The sequence below is a fragment of the Delphinus delphis genome, chromosome 1 (genome assembly GCF_949987515.2).
Source record: "Delphinus delphis chromosome 1, mDelDel1.2, whole genome shotgun sequence".
Classification (NCBI taxonomy): Eukaryota; Metazoa; Chordata; class Mammalia; order Artiodactyla; family Delphinidae; genus Delphinus; species Delphinus delphis.
In genome coordinates this window covers 160158382-160172704 of record NC_082683.1, presented here as the reverse complement: position 1 = coordinate 160172704, position 14323 = coordinate 160158382, and the positions used below count along the sequence as shown (strand labels likewise).

The 14323-nt window shown below is 44.1% G+C and overlaps 1 protein-coding gene across 1 annotated transcript in view; it reads left to right on the top strand.

The window, feature by feature from the left end:
- LOC132431388 (kinesin-like protein KIF28P) overlaps positions 1-14323 on the top strand; it is an 87731-nt gene that overhangs the window by 42963 nt on the left and 30445 nt on the right. Inside the window, 7 exon segments of the mRNA XM_060021237.1 lie at positions 528-682; positions 4561-4672; positions 6153-6220; positions 8212-8321; positions 10700-10806; positions 12234-12324; positions 13861-13915. Coding sequence (XP_059877220.1) covers positions 528-682; positions 4561-4672; positions 6153-6220; positions 8212-8321; positions 10700-10806; positions 12234-12324; positions 13861-13915 — 698 coding nt within the window.

Genomic DNA, 14323 nt, shown 5'->3' with positions numbered 1-14323 from the left:
ACATTAACACCTATTTATGTATGCCAGGCATGGTTAGAACCATTACATCTATTATCTCTTACCCTCATAACATCCCCAAAACATGCTATCATCCCTATTTTACAACTGAGAAAGTTGAAACTCTGAAAAGTTAAATCATTTGTTCACAGTTACACGACAGAAAGGGAACCTGTAGCATTCTTTCCATTACATGACTACACCATCGCGAACAGTTACTTATTTTGCAGATTTCACAGTAGATTTAAAATACTTATTGATCACAGATATACTAGGGCAATAATTGGTATCTAATATATCATTGGAAGTAGCTTTGCAGAATTGGGAAGGGGCAACTGAGACATTTGAACCTAGTAATGTTATTGTAAAATGTCATTATGAAGAGGATGGCATTTTAACTTGCAAATTTTATTACACCTTTTTTGAGTGTGAAACACAATTAGAAAAAATATTTTAGAATGTAAAATAGATTGTCTTCTTGTGTAGTCTGCTACCACTCTAATAGCATGACCTGTGTTGCTTTCCTACAGGTTTTTCTAGATAGAGACCTCAGCAAACAATCCAGTATTAATTTGGTGGATTTAGCTGGAAGTGAAAGGCAGAAATCTTCAGGATCTGAAGGTGACAGACTGAGAGAAGGATCACGAGTTAACTTAAGTTTAACCAATTTAGGAAATGTTATCAGGTGAATAATCAGTGGATAGGTACTTATTTGTGCCATAAAAATAAACTCAAATACCAAAATTTAGATTAATCATGACCCTTGGTTCATGACCCACTATCATCATTGGTTCATTCCTGGCCCTCCTGTAGATTTTATTTTAAACTAATTAATTGCTTCTAAATGAAATAACAAATAAAACCACCACCCAACCCAAGAAACAGGTGGTATTCCTCTCCTATTCTCCCCTTGGAGGTAACCACCATATTGAATTTTATGTTTAATCTCCCTCCCTCCCTACTTCCTTCCCTCTTTCTTTCTTTGATCATTTCTTGTTTTATCGCTTGTACACATTATTATTTATTAGTAGCACTGATTTTTGAATTTTATAAAAGGGTAAAATATTATATTGCTTTCTGGATCTTGCATTGTTAAGGTTACTTAGGTATAAATTACATACAGTAAAATGCACAAATCTTAAATGTTCAGCTCAATGGATTTTTATATATGTATATATCTATGTAATTACCACCTAGACTGAGATATAGTACATTTCCAAAACTCAGAAAACTCCCTCATACCTCCTCCTAATTTTTAATCCTAACAAAAAGAATTGACCTTTGTTATCAGAGATTAGTTTTGCCTAACTGTATTGATTTTCATAAAAATGAGATCATGTATATCAGGTCATTGTCTTTTATTTATTTATTTATTTAATTTTTTTTTTTTGCGTTGGGTGTTCATTGCTGCACGTGGGGGGCTCTCTCTAGTTTCAGCAAGCAGGGGCTACTCTTTGTTGCGGTGCGTGGGCTTCTCATTGCAATGGTTTCTCTTGTGGCGGAGCACAGGCTCTAGGCACACAGTCTTCAGTGGTTGTGGCACACGGGCTCAGTAGTTGTGATGCGCAGGCTCAGTAGTTGTGGCACACGGGCTTAGTTGCTCTGCGGCATGTGGGATCTTTCTGGACCAGGGCTCGAACCTGTGTCCTCTGCATTGGTAGGCAGATTCTCAACCACTGCGCCACCAGGTCATTGTCTTTTACATCTGGCTTCATTCACTAAGGATTGTGTCTATGAGACTCATCCATGCTGTTTCACTTAGCAATTATTAATTGTTTTTCATTGCTATGCAGTATTCCATTGTAGGAATATACCACTATTTATCCATTCTCCTCTTGTATGGGCATTTAGTTTGTTTCCAAGTTTTGACTATTATGAATAAAGTTGCTATCAACGTTCTTGTACATGTACTTAGGGGAAAATAATTACTCATTCCTCTTAAGTACATACCCAGGAGCAGAGTTTGCTTTTAGATTCACCATTATTGACAATATCTATCCATGTTATGTGTGGCTCTGGTTAATTTATTTTCTGTTCTTTTACTAAATGTTCTGTCTATGAGATTCATCCATGTTGTTACAGTAGCAGTTGTTACTTCTTTTTCATTATTGTATAGTATTCCATTGTGGGAATATGCCACAATTTATTCCTTCATTCTCATGTTAATTGGCATTTTGGTTGTTTCCAGGTTTTTGTTTGTTTTTTGCTATTACAAACAGTACTACTATGAATATTATTGTACAAATCATTGGGTATCAATATTTCAAAGTTTTTTTGGTATAGACAAAGAATTGAAATTTTGGGGTTTTATATATATAAGGTGTGTGAATACCTTATTTTTCGAGAGGGTGACAAATTGTTCTCCAAAGTGGTTGGACCAATTTATATTCCCAGGAGCAATGTATAACATATCCCATTGATCCACATCTTTTCCAAGGCTTGGTATTGTCAAATTTCTTGATATTTACCAGTTAAGTGGGTATAAACATATTTTACTATGGTCTTGATAGCATTGGTTACCTACAAGCTGGAGCATCATTTGATTTGCTTATTAGCAATATGTTTCCTCTCAAAATACCTGGTCTTATATTTTTCCGATTATTCTATTGAGTTATTGTCTTTTTGATCGATCTGCAGACATTTTTTACTATTTTTATTACTCTTTTCTTAGGTATATGTACTGTAAATATCTTCTCCCAGTTAGTAGCTTGACTTTTCACTTTTTTAAAGGTGTCTATTGATGAGCAGAAGTTATTGTTTATGTTTTGCAGTTTTGCATTTTCTTTGTCTTGTTTAAGAAAATTTATACTTAAGTTCCTATCTGTCTGGAGTTGGTGTGTAGTAGTGTAAGGTGGGCATCCTTTTTGTTATTTTTTCCTTATCGATTACCAATTTTTTCAGGTCATTTGCTAAGTAGTCTCTCCTTTCCCCAATGATCTTCTATGCTACTTCTGTTATATGTCAAAATTCAATATATGCTTACTGTTCCTTGGCTCTTCAATCTGTTTGTCAACATCTAAATATAATAAACACTTTATCCTATTCTTGGATAATATGAGTATCTCCATCCTACATATGCTATTTTTGATATATATGTTAATTCTATTCTTCTTTAACCCTGAAAGACATTATCATTACTATCTTATACAGTCAGTGTTCATTCACATCTACTCCTTTTTTATTATTTTTATTCATTCCTTCTTAAACATCAGAGCTGCTCTGTAAGATCAATTTCCTTCTGGTTGAAGTATGTTCTTTAGAATTTCTTTTAGTGATCATCTGCTGATGGCAAACTCAATTTTTGTTTGGTTGAAATTTCTTTATTTTACCTTATTTTTGAAAGATAATTTTGCTGAGTATATAATTCTGGATGGACAGTATTTTCTTTCATCTCATTAAGGATAACATTCTCCTGGTTTCTATTCTTGGTCTAATCGCTATTCCCTTGAAGATAATCTTTTTCCCTACCTGCTTTTAAGCTCTTCTTTTTTGATGTTCCCCAATTTCATTATGTTGCATTTGAGTGTCAGTTTGTCTTTATTTATGCTCCTTGGAATTCCTTAGCCTCCATAGCTCTGTGATAGTGATTTTCATCAATACTAGAAAATTCTCAGCCATTATCTCTCACATATTGCTTCTACCCATTTTTTTTCTCTTTTCTCTCCTGAAACTTCAATTAAACTATTTGAATCTTCTCACCCTGTCTTCCATGTCTCCTAACCTTTCTTTCTTGTTTTCCATTTCTATGTCTCCAGGCTGCAATCTGGATTTCCTCTGAACTATCTGGTTCACTAATTCCCATTATGGCAATGTCAAATTTGCTGTTGAACCTATCCATAGTGTTTTAAATTTCAATTATTGTATCTATTCCTTTCTAGATGTTCATTTTGTTTCTTTTCTAAATCTGATGGATTAATTTTTTAGATTTCTTTTCTCTGTTTGTGATTATAATTTCACAGAGATGGGATTTCCTCCCTCCTCTTCCCCACTCTCTTCAGTGACAACACTACTTTCTCTATAGTGCCCTGAGCAGGGCAGGAACTGAGCTGTTATTTTTCTTATTCACTGTTACTTCTCTTATTCACTGTTACTCTGATGCTGTAGTCCTATGGGGTCCTAACGCTATGGGATCTTCCTAAGGCAGTATGAGAGAAAGGCAAGAAAAGGACTTAAACCCACTCCCCATTTCTATCTTCACCCTGCTAGCCACCCTCTTCCTCAGATCACAACCCTTCCTTATACATAAATTTACAATAGCCTGCAGGCTCTGGGTTTTCCTCCAAAGGTTTAGTGTGTTAGTGCCTCAGATCTGGGCTTCCCTCTCTGTTATGGTTTCCCCAGTGCTGACCTTGGAGATAGAACCAGCAGCCTGTGCTGCTGTCTTAACTTCAGCATCTTTGTACAGAAGGTGTCTCATCTATTGGATATTCCTTAGAGTCTTGTCTCTGGTGTATAGGGTCGACAAGGGGATTTGAGGAGTGTTTCTGACTTATCCACAGGGAAGCAGATTTCTTCTTGATACATGTAAAAAATTTTGTTGTTTTATATTTTCTTTTGATTCAGTGCTCTGGCTGATGCTGCCATGGGGAAGAAAGTCTTGCACATTCCCTACAGAGACTCTGTTCTGACCAAACTGCTCCAGTCAGCTCTGGGTGGGAACAGCAGAACTACTTTGGTAAAGTGATTTTCTTACCACATTTTAGACTGTTTAGACTCATGTAGCTGTCATTATTGCTGTTGTTATTATTATTATTAAAGTTATTCTCTGTGGACCACTAAGCACAGCACTCTGCATTGATATAGCACGTTCTCATCTATGATCTCATGACTCCTGGAGCTCTTTCCATGGCGATGTTCAAATAAAGTTTCTATAGTGCTAATTTTGATTTTTTAATTTACTCTTTTCTGGTTCTCTACAGAACTATATATTACTTTTATTATCAGGGAGAAACTAATACAGTTTTAAAACTAACACTAACAATGTCATGTTATTATAAATCAGCAGTCATTCCATGGCAAGACTGGAATCAATTTTTGACTGTTTTAGACACAGGGCAGGTGTTTAACCTGGAGAGTAGCCAAATCGTGTCATCAGCAAAAGACTCCAGACTCTATTATTGAAAGTTTGCCAAGTGGTACCGTGTGCAGTGTGTTAAGTCAGGGCGCTCCGCTCTCAAGCTTCAGATTAGGGAAGGAACAGAACTGGGCAAGCTCTGCTTCCAGCCTCGTACTGGCCTCCAGTCTGTTGTCCTGATTAGGAGAGAAACGCCTGCTGCTGGATCTGTCTTTATCATTTATTCTTGCCTAATTCTTTTCAAACATTTTGGTTAACGTTTTTCTGGTTGTCAGTACCTGTGGGCCTCCCTGGGCCATCCCCCAAGAGCCTGGACTAAAAGAAGGCCCGTAAGACTCCTCTGAATGTTAAACATCTAAGCTCTTGAGGCTCCATGGCCCCAATCCCAGTTTCAGCATACTTCCCGTAAGACCTCCTCTTCCTCCTTCCTAAAGTGAAGATAACAATCTCGCCTTGGAAATGCTGCTGTGGTGATTAAAGGAGATCATATAATGAACAAGCTTTAAAAGCTGCAAAGCTGGACAAAGATAAAGGACTATTCACCAGGCCCTTATGCTCTGAATCTTGACCTCCAGGACCGTAAGTTACAAGCTGCTGCCTGGGTAATCACACTCCCCCCTGTTCACCCTCAGTGACCCTGCCCACCTCCAGCTCATCAAAACGTTTGTTTTCTCATTTGATTTCTAGAACAATTAAGCCAAAGTCAATAGCCAGGCTTGAAACCATACAAGTGGCTACTCAGTAATGATTTATTGATTGGTCTCTGCAGTGCCAGGATTCAACGGTCATTTAAATCCCCGAGGAAATCTGCTGGGGACTCAGTGCTGAGGGACACGTAGTACAGAGGTTAGCTGCACAGGTGTCAAGTCAGGGCTGGTCCAGGTCCCAGCTCTGCCGGTTATTTTCTGAGTGACCTTGGCACATTATTCTTCTCTAAGCCTGAGTTTTCTGTCTGAGTTGTAAAGTTTGAACAGTACCACAAATTACAAGATGTTCCGTGACTGTTAGTTGTGTAATATCGACAACAATAGCTCTAAAACCTTATATGAAAAACAAAATCTGAAAAGGTTATTTTTTACAGATAGCAGCCATAAGTCCGGCTGACATCTGCTACGAGGAATCTTTATCGACATTAAGATATGCTGAAAGGTACGTTTATGAATACTTATTATCCACAGTGGTTCTAGGTTCTAAATCTGGCACGTTCTTCTAGTACCCTTATACTTGATGGGCTGGCGTCTTGGGAAGGGGTCCAGAAGAAGGAAGAACAAAAGGATTTGTGAGAGAAGAGTGAGAGAAAATAAAACAAATAAAAGGAGGTCGAATTAGGGGCTCAGGACCCTCCTGAGCCTGTCATTTTGTCGCTCCAGCCCTGGATGGGGGAGGAGCCGTGGGCTCAAACCCATGGGAGGAAGCACTGATCCCAATCCTGATGTGGTCACTTATCTGTCCCCCTGCGTTTTCCTGCCACATAGCACGACCATTCACAGATTCCCCTTCTGTCGTCTGGGACACACGTAGAGCATAGTGGCAGGCAGGGAATTTTTGTGCTAACAATAAAGATGAGCACGTCAGAGGCACTCCCAAAGTTGGGAACCAGCCCCCGGCTCTGCCGCTTTCCGTGAGCTGCTTCTCATTTCTCCAGGTCCCACACAGCAGGTCACAGGCGTCTCCTCCCTGTGCGGGTAGAGCGGGGCTCTCACTGCTGGTTCCCTCCCTTCGGACTGGCCGGGGAGACAAGCCCACTCGATTAGCCCCTGCAGGACGCTGTGGAAGAGCTGAGTTCCTGCTTTTCAAGGCACGTAGGAGCCTACTCCTCCTGACCTGTCTAGGCAGGTGAGGGTCTGGGGAGAGGAAGCCTGTAACCAGGGGTAGAAACCGCGTGCCGCCACCACCCCGGCAGCGTATTCATGTGGTAGATTTGAGAATCCACCTCTGCCGTGTCCCCATCAGCTCCTTTCAGGAGCTTGGAATTCTCAGCCTGTGTTCCAGGCAGCTGCAGCTGACATGTGAAATGGACTTGGTTCCTATTCTAATAGGTACGGGCCTGTGTGTCAGAATCTGGCCCTGCCTGCCACGGGACCTGACCCTCGCTGGCCCTCGGTGACCTCACGTGCTGAAGGAGGTGATACCTCACTCGCTGGGTATGGTGAAGACCACCTGAGATTGTTCATGAACCGTTTCTGGCCAAGTTCTGCTTGGCATGGGGCTGAAGCTCAAAAGTGGTAGTTGCTATGATGTCCCCAAGTAATCGCCTGTCCTTCTGGTCTTCCTTTGGCGTCTTCTCAGGGAGGGGCCCTTGCATTTTAGTCACAAACACTTGCATTCTCATTCTGCGCTGCGTGGTCTCCATATCATCTGACTCCAGTAGACATTTTCTTCCAGCATCTGTACCACTCAGATCTTGAATTTTGTCTTTAGTATTACTTAGAATGGTCATTTTCTCTCTGCTTATCAGATGTAAATCTGTTGCTAGCACTTTTTACGTGAGACACTGTGTGATGCAGAGGAAGGAGAAAATGGTCCCCAGGGGCCCTGGGCTCCAGGTCCAGATCTGCCGTGGACTGTGCGACTGTGGGCTTGCCTTGGAAACCCTCTTCCTCAGTGAAAGGAGTAAGGTTGCCAGATTTAGCAAATAAAATATAAGATGCCCAGTTAAATTTGAATTTCAGATAAAGAGCAAGTCATGTTTTAGCATAAGTACACCCCATGCAGCATTTGCTGGGAGTGAACTAGGTAATCTCTAAGCCCACTGCTGGCCTGGCGCACATGGCAGAGTGACCGGGAGCCTCCAGGGTTTGTGGTGCTATAGCAGCAGCAGCAGCAGTGACTGAAGAGAGTTTTTCATTAACCAAGTCAGCCCAGCTGGGGGAGTGTGTTCAGGGCCCAGAACACGTGGCGGGCAGGCTCCAGGCCTCGGTTGAGCTGCCCCTATTTATTTGAACCCTGGATATCTCTGAGTCCCTTCTAGTCTTCATGGTTTACTGGAACCTTACATGGTGGAGTTTCGAATCACTGGGGCATGAAAGGCTCCCACTTTGACCTTCTGAGACCAGAGCCCAGTTTCCAGCCAGTGATCTGGTGGTACTGCTCCAACTGCAAAAGGTCCAGGGCCTGGTTGTGTGTCCACCTTTGCACAGGGCTAAGAAGATCCGGAACAAAGCCGTGGTCAACACCTCGACCCTGATGAGAGAGTCCAGGGCAGAGAACAACAAACAGCTGCTTGGGTGTGGAAACTCCAGAATGGCAGGTAAACCAAGTCAGGAGTCAGCGCGGGTCCAAGCCAGCAGCCAGGAGGCTGGGAGTGGGAGGGAGGAAGGGAGGGGCCGTGGCCAGGCCCAGGCCTGGGGGCCAACCCCTGGGTAGAGTCTTAGGGGAGCCCTAGGGCAGGTTGGGGCACCCCTGGGCCTTTGTCCAGGACATTTTGGCCTGAATGTAGAGTCACAGCAGTTATGAGAAATAACGGCCTTGTCCTTTTTAAATGGTCATTTTTTTTTTTATTGCCATTTTTATTTTGAGATTATTCTTTCCACCGGGACTACTTTTTCCTTACCAGATTTGGACGGTGGCCCTAAGGGCGTTTATTCGGCTGATGGCCTCATGCAGTTAAGTGATGTTTGGAGCTAAGAAGCACCACCCCCAGCACCCTCTTCTAAGACTCTGCCCAGCCCTGGCTGCACGTTGAGTCACCTGGTGACTGTGCGCCATCTGGACCAATTAATCCATCCCGGGGGCAGCAGTGGTTCTTAAAGTGCCCACCTTAAGGTGGCCCACTGTGCAGTTATTGAGGACCACTGCTTTGAGTGAAGGCCTGAGATTTCAGCATGGCAGCATGAGGTATGTGTAATTTTATGCCCATGAACAATTTAGAATGGTATGGATGGAAAGGACAAAATATAAAACTGTTGAAGTAGAATTGGTAAAAGCGTTCAGCATCAAAACAGCCAGACCAGAAGGTCTGAGAGCCCTGCGCTCAGTGCTCTTAGTGGAGTGTGACCCCACTGTCATCGTCCGGCCCTTGGTAGCCGTTCCCCTCGCCCGGCCGGGCTCCCTCGTGCCACACGGGCTCTCTGTCTGGCGGTGGCAACACTTCCCAACCACAACCCGCTCCCGCATGCACGCACACCTGGCTGCCCCCATGGATGTTCTGTTCGAGGACAGGTTGGCCCCATCTGGCATATCTCTGGGTTCCCAAGTCCTGACTCACTAAGGCTTCAGACTCAACCACGCACTTCCTAAATTAGAGGCTCTGCCCACATCTGGTCCAGGCATGACTCTGCTCTGTCACAAATCTCCGTACCTCTAAAATCCGGACATGCAGATGTTGACCTAAATATAGCATCTAATTCCCATTATTCATAAGCACAGACACGGAACACATGAAAAACAAGGTAAGATAAATCTTCGATTCTTCCTGAATCCCCTGACTTTACAGGAATGCCCTGAAATGCTCTCACATGCCCACATGATTAAAAAAACAGATTGCTGAGGTTCAGCGCTCCTCCTACAAAGGACCTCCTTGCTCTAGTTTCCTTTGAATTAAGAGGTGATCCTAGTCTTTTTTTTCTTTTAATTATTGAAGTAGAGTTCATTTACCATGTTGTATTAGTTTCTTTTTATTAATATATTTATTTATTTATTTTTGGCTGCGTTGGGTCTTCGTTGCTGTACTCAGGCTTTCTCTAGTTGCTGCGAGCGGGGGCTACTCTTTGTTGCGGTGCACGGGCTTCTCATTGCAGTGGCTTCTCTTGTTGTGGAGCACGGGCTCTAGGTGCGTGGGCTCAGTAGTTGTGACTCACGGGCTCTAGAGCGCAGGCTCAGTAGCTGTGGTGCACGGGCTTAGTTGCTCCACAGCATGTGGGATCTTCCCGGACTAGGGCTCGAACCCATGTCCCCTGCATTGGCAGGTGGATTCTTAACCACTGCGCCACCAGGGAAGCCCTGTGTTAGTTTCAGATACACAGCAAAGTGATTCAATTATACACCTACACATACGTATATATATTATTTCTTTTCCCATATAGGTTATTACAAGACATTGAGTATAGTTCCCTGTGCTGTGCAGTAGGTCCCTGTTGTTTATCTATTTTATATATAGTAGTGTGTATATGTTCATCCCAAACTCCTAGTTTATCCCCCTCCCACCTCCCAGGTATCCCCTTTGGTAACCATAAGTTTGTTTTCTCTGTCTGTGAGTCTGTTTCTGTTTTGTAAATAAGCTCATTTGTGCTATTTTCTTAGATTCCACATATAAGTGATATTGTATGGTATTTCTCTTTCTCTGATTACTTCACTTAGTATGATAATCTCTAGGTCCATCCATGTTGGGCAAATGGCATGATTTCATTCTTTTTTTTGGCTAACCTTCCGTTGTATATATGTACCACATCTTCTTTATCCATTCATCTGTGGATGGACACTTAGGCTGCTTCCACATCTTGACTATTGTGAATAGAGCTGCTGTGAATATCCTAGGCTTTCTAGAACTTGCCAAGTGCAGTCAGTGCAGTGCTATTTCCCACTCCTGCTGAGAGTGCCATGTTTTGACTGAGACATTCTGTGCCTCACCTTTGACACTGCAGACCTTAAATTGGCCTTAAGTTGCTTAAAGTATCTCCCTCCTTCCAGAGCTGCCAGCCTGTCGGCTCAGGTCTCGCCCTGAAGAGCTGAGCTGGGTGCACCAGCTGGAGCAGGCCCGGAGTGAATGGCAGCAGTACTACGTGGCCATTGCCCAGGTGAGCTTACCACCTCCACCTGCCGAGGCTGACAACCTGGCGGGGGGTGGGCGGCCTTGCCCCTTACCCAGACAAGTGCCAATGCCTGGGTTGATGCCAGGTGGATAATCGGGGTGAGGTGTATTATGTATAATATGTGAATGTGACATGTTATATGTGACGTATGACTTAATTAAATTATTGGCAGAGTTGGGGAGAGAATGACAGGGCATGAAAGGGAAGGAAGCAAAGAGGCCATGAGGCTGAGAATAGAATTCAAGGCTGTGGATAATTAGAATTTGGGGAGGATCTGAGGAACATGATTGTCTTCTGGGGTCTGTGAGTTGTGACCCTGAACCACGTATCTGGTATTCACCGCCAATTCCAGATCATAAATGGGCTCGGGTGTGAACTCTGTACCTGGGCCAGGGAGATGCCCTGCCTCCCATGACCTTCCTCCCCAAAGCCACGAGGCTCTGGACAAACTCCAAAGTCATGGGCCAGCTCTGGAGGACTTTAGAAGTAGTGGGATGGGTCCAGTCCAGATTCCAAAGGGCTCATGACGCCAGGATAGATGTGAGCTCCAGGCGGAAGGAGTGGAGTCGGGTGGAGGTCTGTGGCAGCAGGGGGTCAGGTTAAGTTAGGGTCCAAGAACTCTAGAGGCGTGGATGTAATATGGCTGCACCCAGCAGCCAGAAGGGCCAAGAAAGTAACATCCTGTGTAAGGGGTACCTGGGTTTGTGACCCTTGGCTGCAGGGGTCAAGTAGGATCCAGAGTGAAGAACCCAGGACTCTGTTCTGTATGGACAGTTAGAACCAGGACTCTCATCTTCTTTATTCTTTATGAGAAATTCAGGATTTAAAAGCTTTCCTTGTGCCTGCATAGCTTATTCCAGTTCTGCTTGACTATCAAACCTCTATAACCGCAATACCAATCAACACCTGTATTAAAAAATGAAGTGCATTTTGGTCACCAAGAGAGGGTGATGCAATAGGCCCCATTTTGCTCGCCAAAGGACTTGGGGGAGTGAGATGTAGGGCAGGTGGTTTAGTGGAACCTGGGAAGAATTACCCAGGCGAGCACCAGTATGGGGCCCCCTGACAGCTGGGGATGCCGAGGGCCTGAAGAAATGGCAGGGGTAGAAACCAAAGTGCAGGGAACCATGCGAGAGCAGCTGGGAATGGTGAACAGAGTAGGAAACCGGCTGTACTTTGCAACAGTCCTGACGGGATGAATGCAGGCCCCCGACCGCTGACCTGCCAGGATCGCACCCGCTCTGTCAGCGAAGCCCCTGGTCACACTTTCCTCCTCTGGGTTTGCTTTATGGGGTGAGTTGACGGGATGCACAGACAAACAGCTCCGAGGAACAGTGGATAGGAAGGAACATTACTGTCTGTGCTGTGCTGCCCTGTCTGGCGAGGAAGCCCTCTCTCTGTTCCTCCTCCAGGAGCAGCAGATGATGAAGACCTTCCCGCACCTTCTCAACGTCAATGAAGACCCGCAGCTCACGGGGGTTCTCAAGCACTTCATTGAAGCTGGTACTCACTCCTCTAGACCTGCCCTGGTCCTGCTCATGCTTCCTGCCCCTTTTTTCTTTTTGATTTTTTTGGTGGTAAAATACACATAACAGGGCTTCCCTGGTAGCGCAGTGGTTGGGAGTCCGCCTACCGATGCCGGGGACACGGGTTCGTGCCCCGGTCCGGAAAGATGCCACATGCCGCGGAGCGGCTGGGCCCATGAGCCATGGCCGCTGAGCCTGCGCATCCAGAGCCTGTGCTCCGCAGTGGGAGAGGCCACAACAGTGAGAGGCCCGCGTACCACACACACACAAAAAAATACACATAACAGAAAATTCCCCATGTTAACCGTCTTTGAGCGTACAGTTCATTGGCATTAAGGGCCTTTGTGTTGTTGTGCAACCCTCACCTGCAGTCACCTCCAGATTGATTCTGTCTTCCCAAACTGAAACTCTGTCCCCTTTATGCAATAATTCCTCATTAGCCCCTCCCCCAGCCCCTGGCAACCACCATTCTACTTCCTGTCTCTATGAATTTGACTATTCCAGGCACTTTGCATAAGTGCAATCTTACAGTATTTGTCCTTTTGTGTCTGGCTTACTTCCCTTAGCATAATGTCTTCCAGGCTCATCCATGTTGAAGCCTGTGTCAGGATTTCCTCCCTTTTTAAGGCTGAACAATATTCTATTGTATGTGTGTACCACATTTTGTTGATCCATTCATCCACTGGAAAACGGCGCCAATATTTAGTCCCATTTGGCTTTCCCACCCTAGCCCTGTGCACACTCAGGACAGGAGAGGCTCATGCAGGACGGCAGTGGGGGCCGAATGAGGGGGCAGCCCCAGGAGGTTGGTGTGATGCTCCCAGCACTGTCCTTGGGCTCAGTCACTGGACAGAAACAGAGCTTCACAGACCAGGGCCTTCCCTGTGGCCAGGCTTCAGTGGGTCTCCTAAGGCCCAGATGCAACAGTTTCTTCCTCCAGAATTCCCATGAAGAAGGTAGAACTTTAAAAAAGTGAGGAAATTGAGACATTGGGGTTGACATATACTCACTACTATATATAACATAGATAACTAATAAGAACCTGCTGTATAGCACAGGGAACTCTATGCAATACTCTGTAATGACCTATATGGGAAAAGAATCTAAAAAAGAGTGGGTATACTTATATGTATAACTGATTCGCTTTGCTGTACACCTGAAACTAACACAACATTGTAAATCAACTACACTCCAATAAAAATTAATAAAAATTCATTTAAAATAACAATAATAAATCCATTAAATGTTAACATAAATGACACATTCTTAAATAAAAAATATTTTCCTAAACAAACAGAAAGTTAGGAACATCACAAAAAAGGTAGAAAGTAGAACAGTTATCCCCAAGGCAAGGTGATGTCCATGTACCATCACGACTGAACATCGCAGTGAAAAAATCCCTTCACATGATCTAATTGGAGAGGATATGGTACTTCCCAAACATCAAACATGTTAACTTACTAATGTCAAATCCTGAAAAAATTTGAAAACAGCTTACCGTAATTCTTTTCAGGTTCGTGTGATGCTGGTCAGGCAGCTTCAAATGCCATCACTCTTCAAGGTTTGGGGTAAGTTGACGTGACCCAGCACCTCTGTCCAGCATTAGAGAATTGCGACCACTGCACCCAGAGGAGACTCTCAGAATTCATCCAGTCGTCCTCAGGCCAGGCCACAGACCCTGCCGGACAACCAAGGACAAGATATGACCAGACCTTCCTCAGGACCGACTCTAATGCTTATGGAAGATCACCTTCAGAGGGTTTTCTTCTGTCACCGAAATCCCTTGTGCTGTGCTCACTTTGTTTCCTTGGCTCTGAGCTTGGGACAAAGGGAATAATTCTCCACAAATGGACATGAGTAGATGGGGCAGGAAGTGAAGAGAGTTAGGAGGACAGGCCCCCTATGGGTGGCCTATGCCTTTGTGGTCCCACCACCAGGAGCAAAGCATCCTTGGATCATGTGCTCAGAGCCCTCAC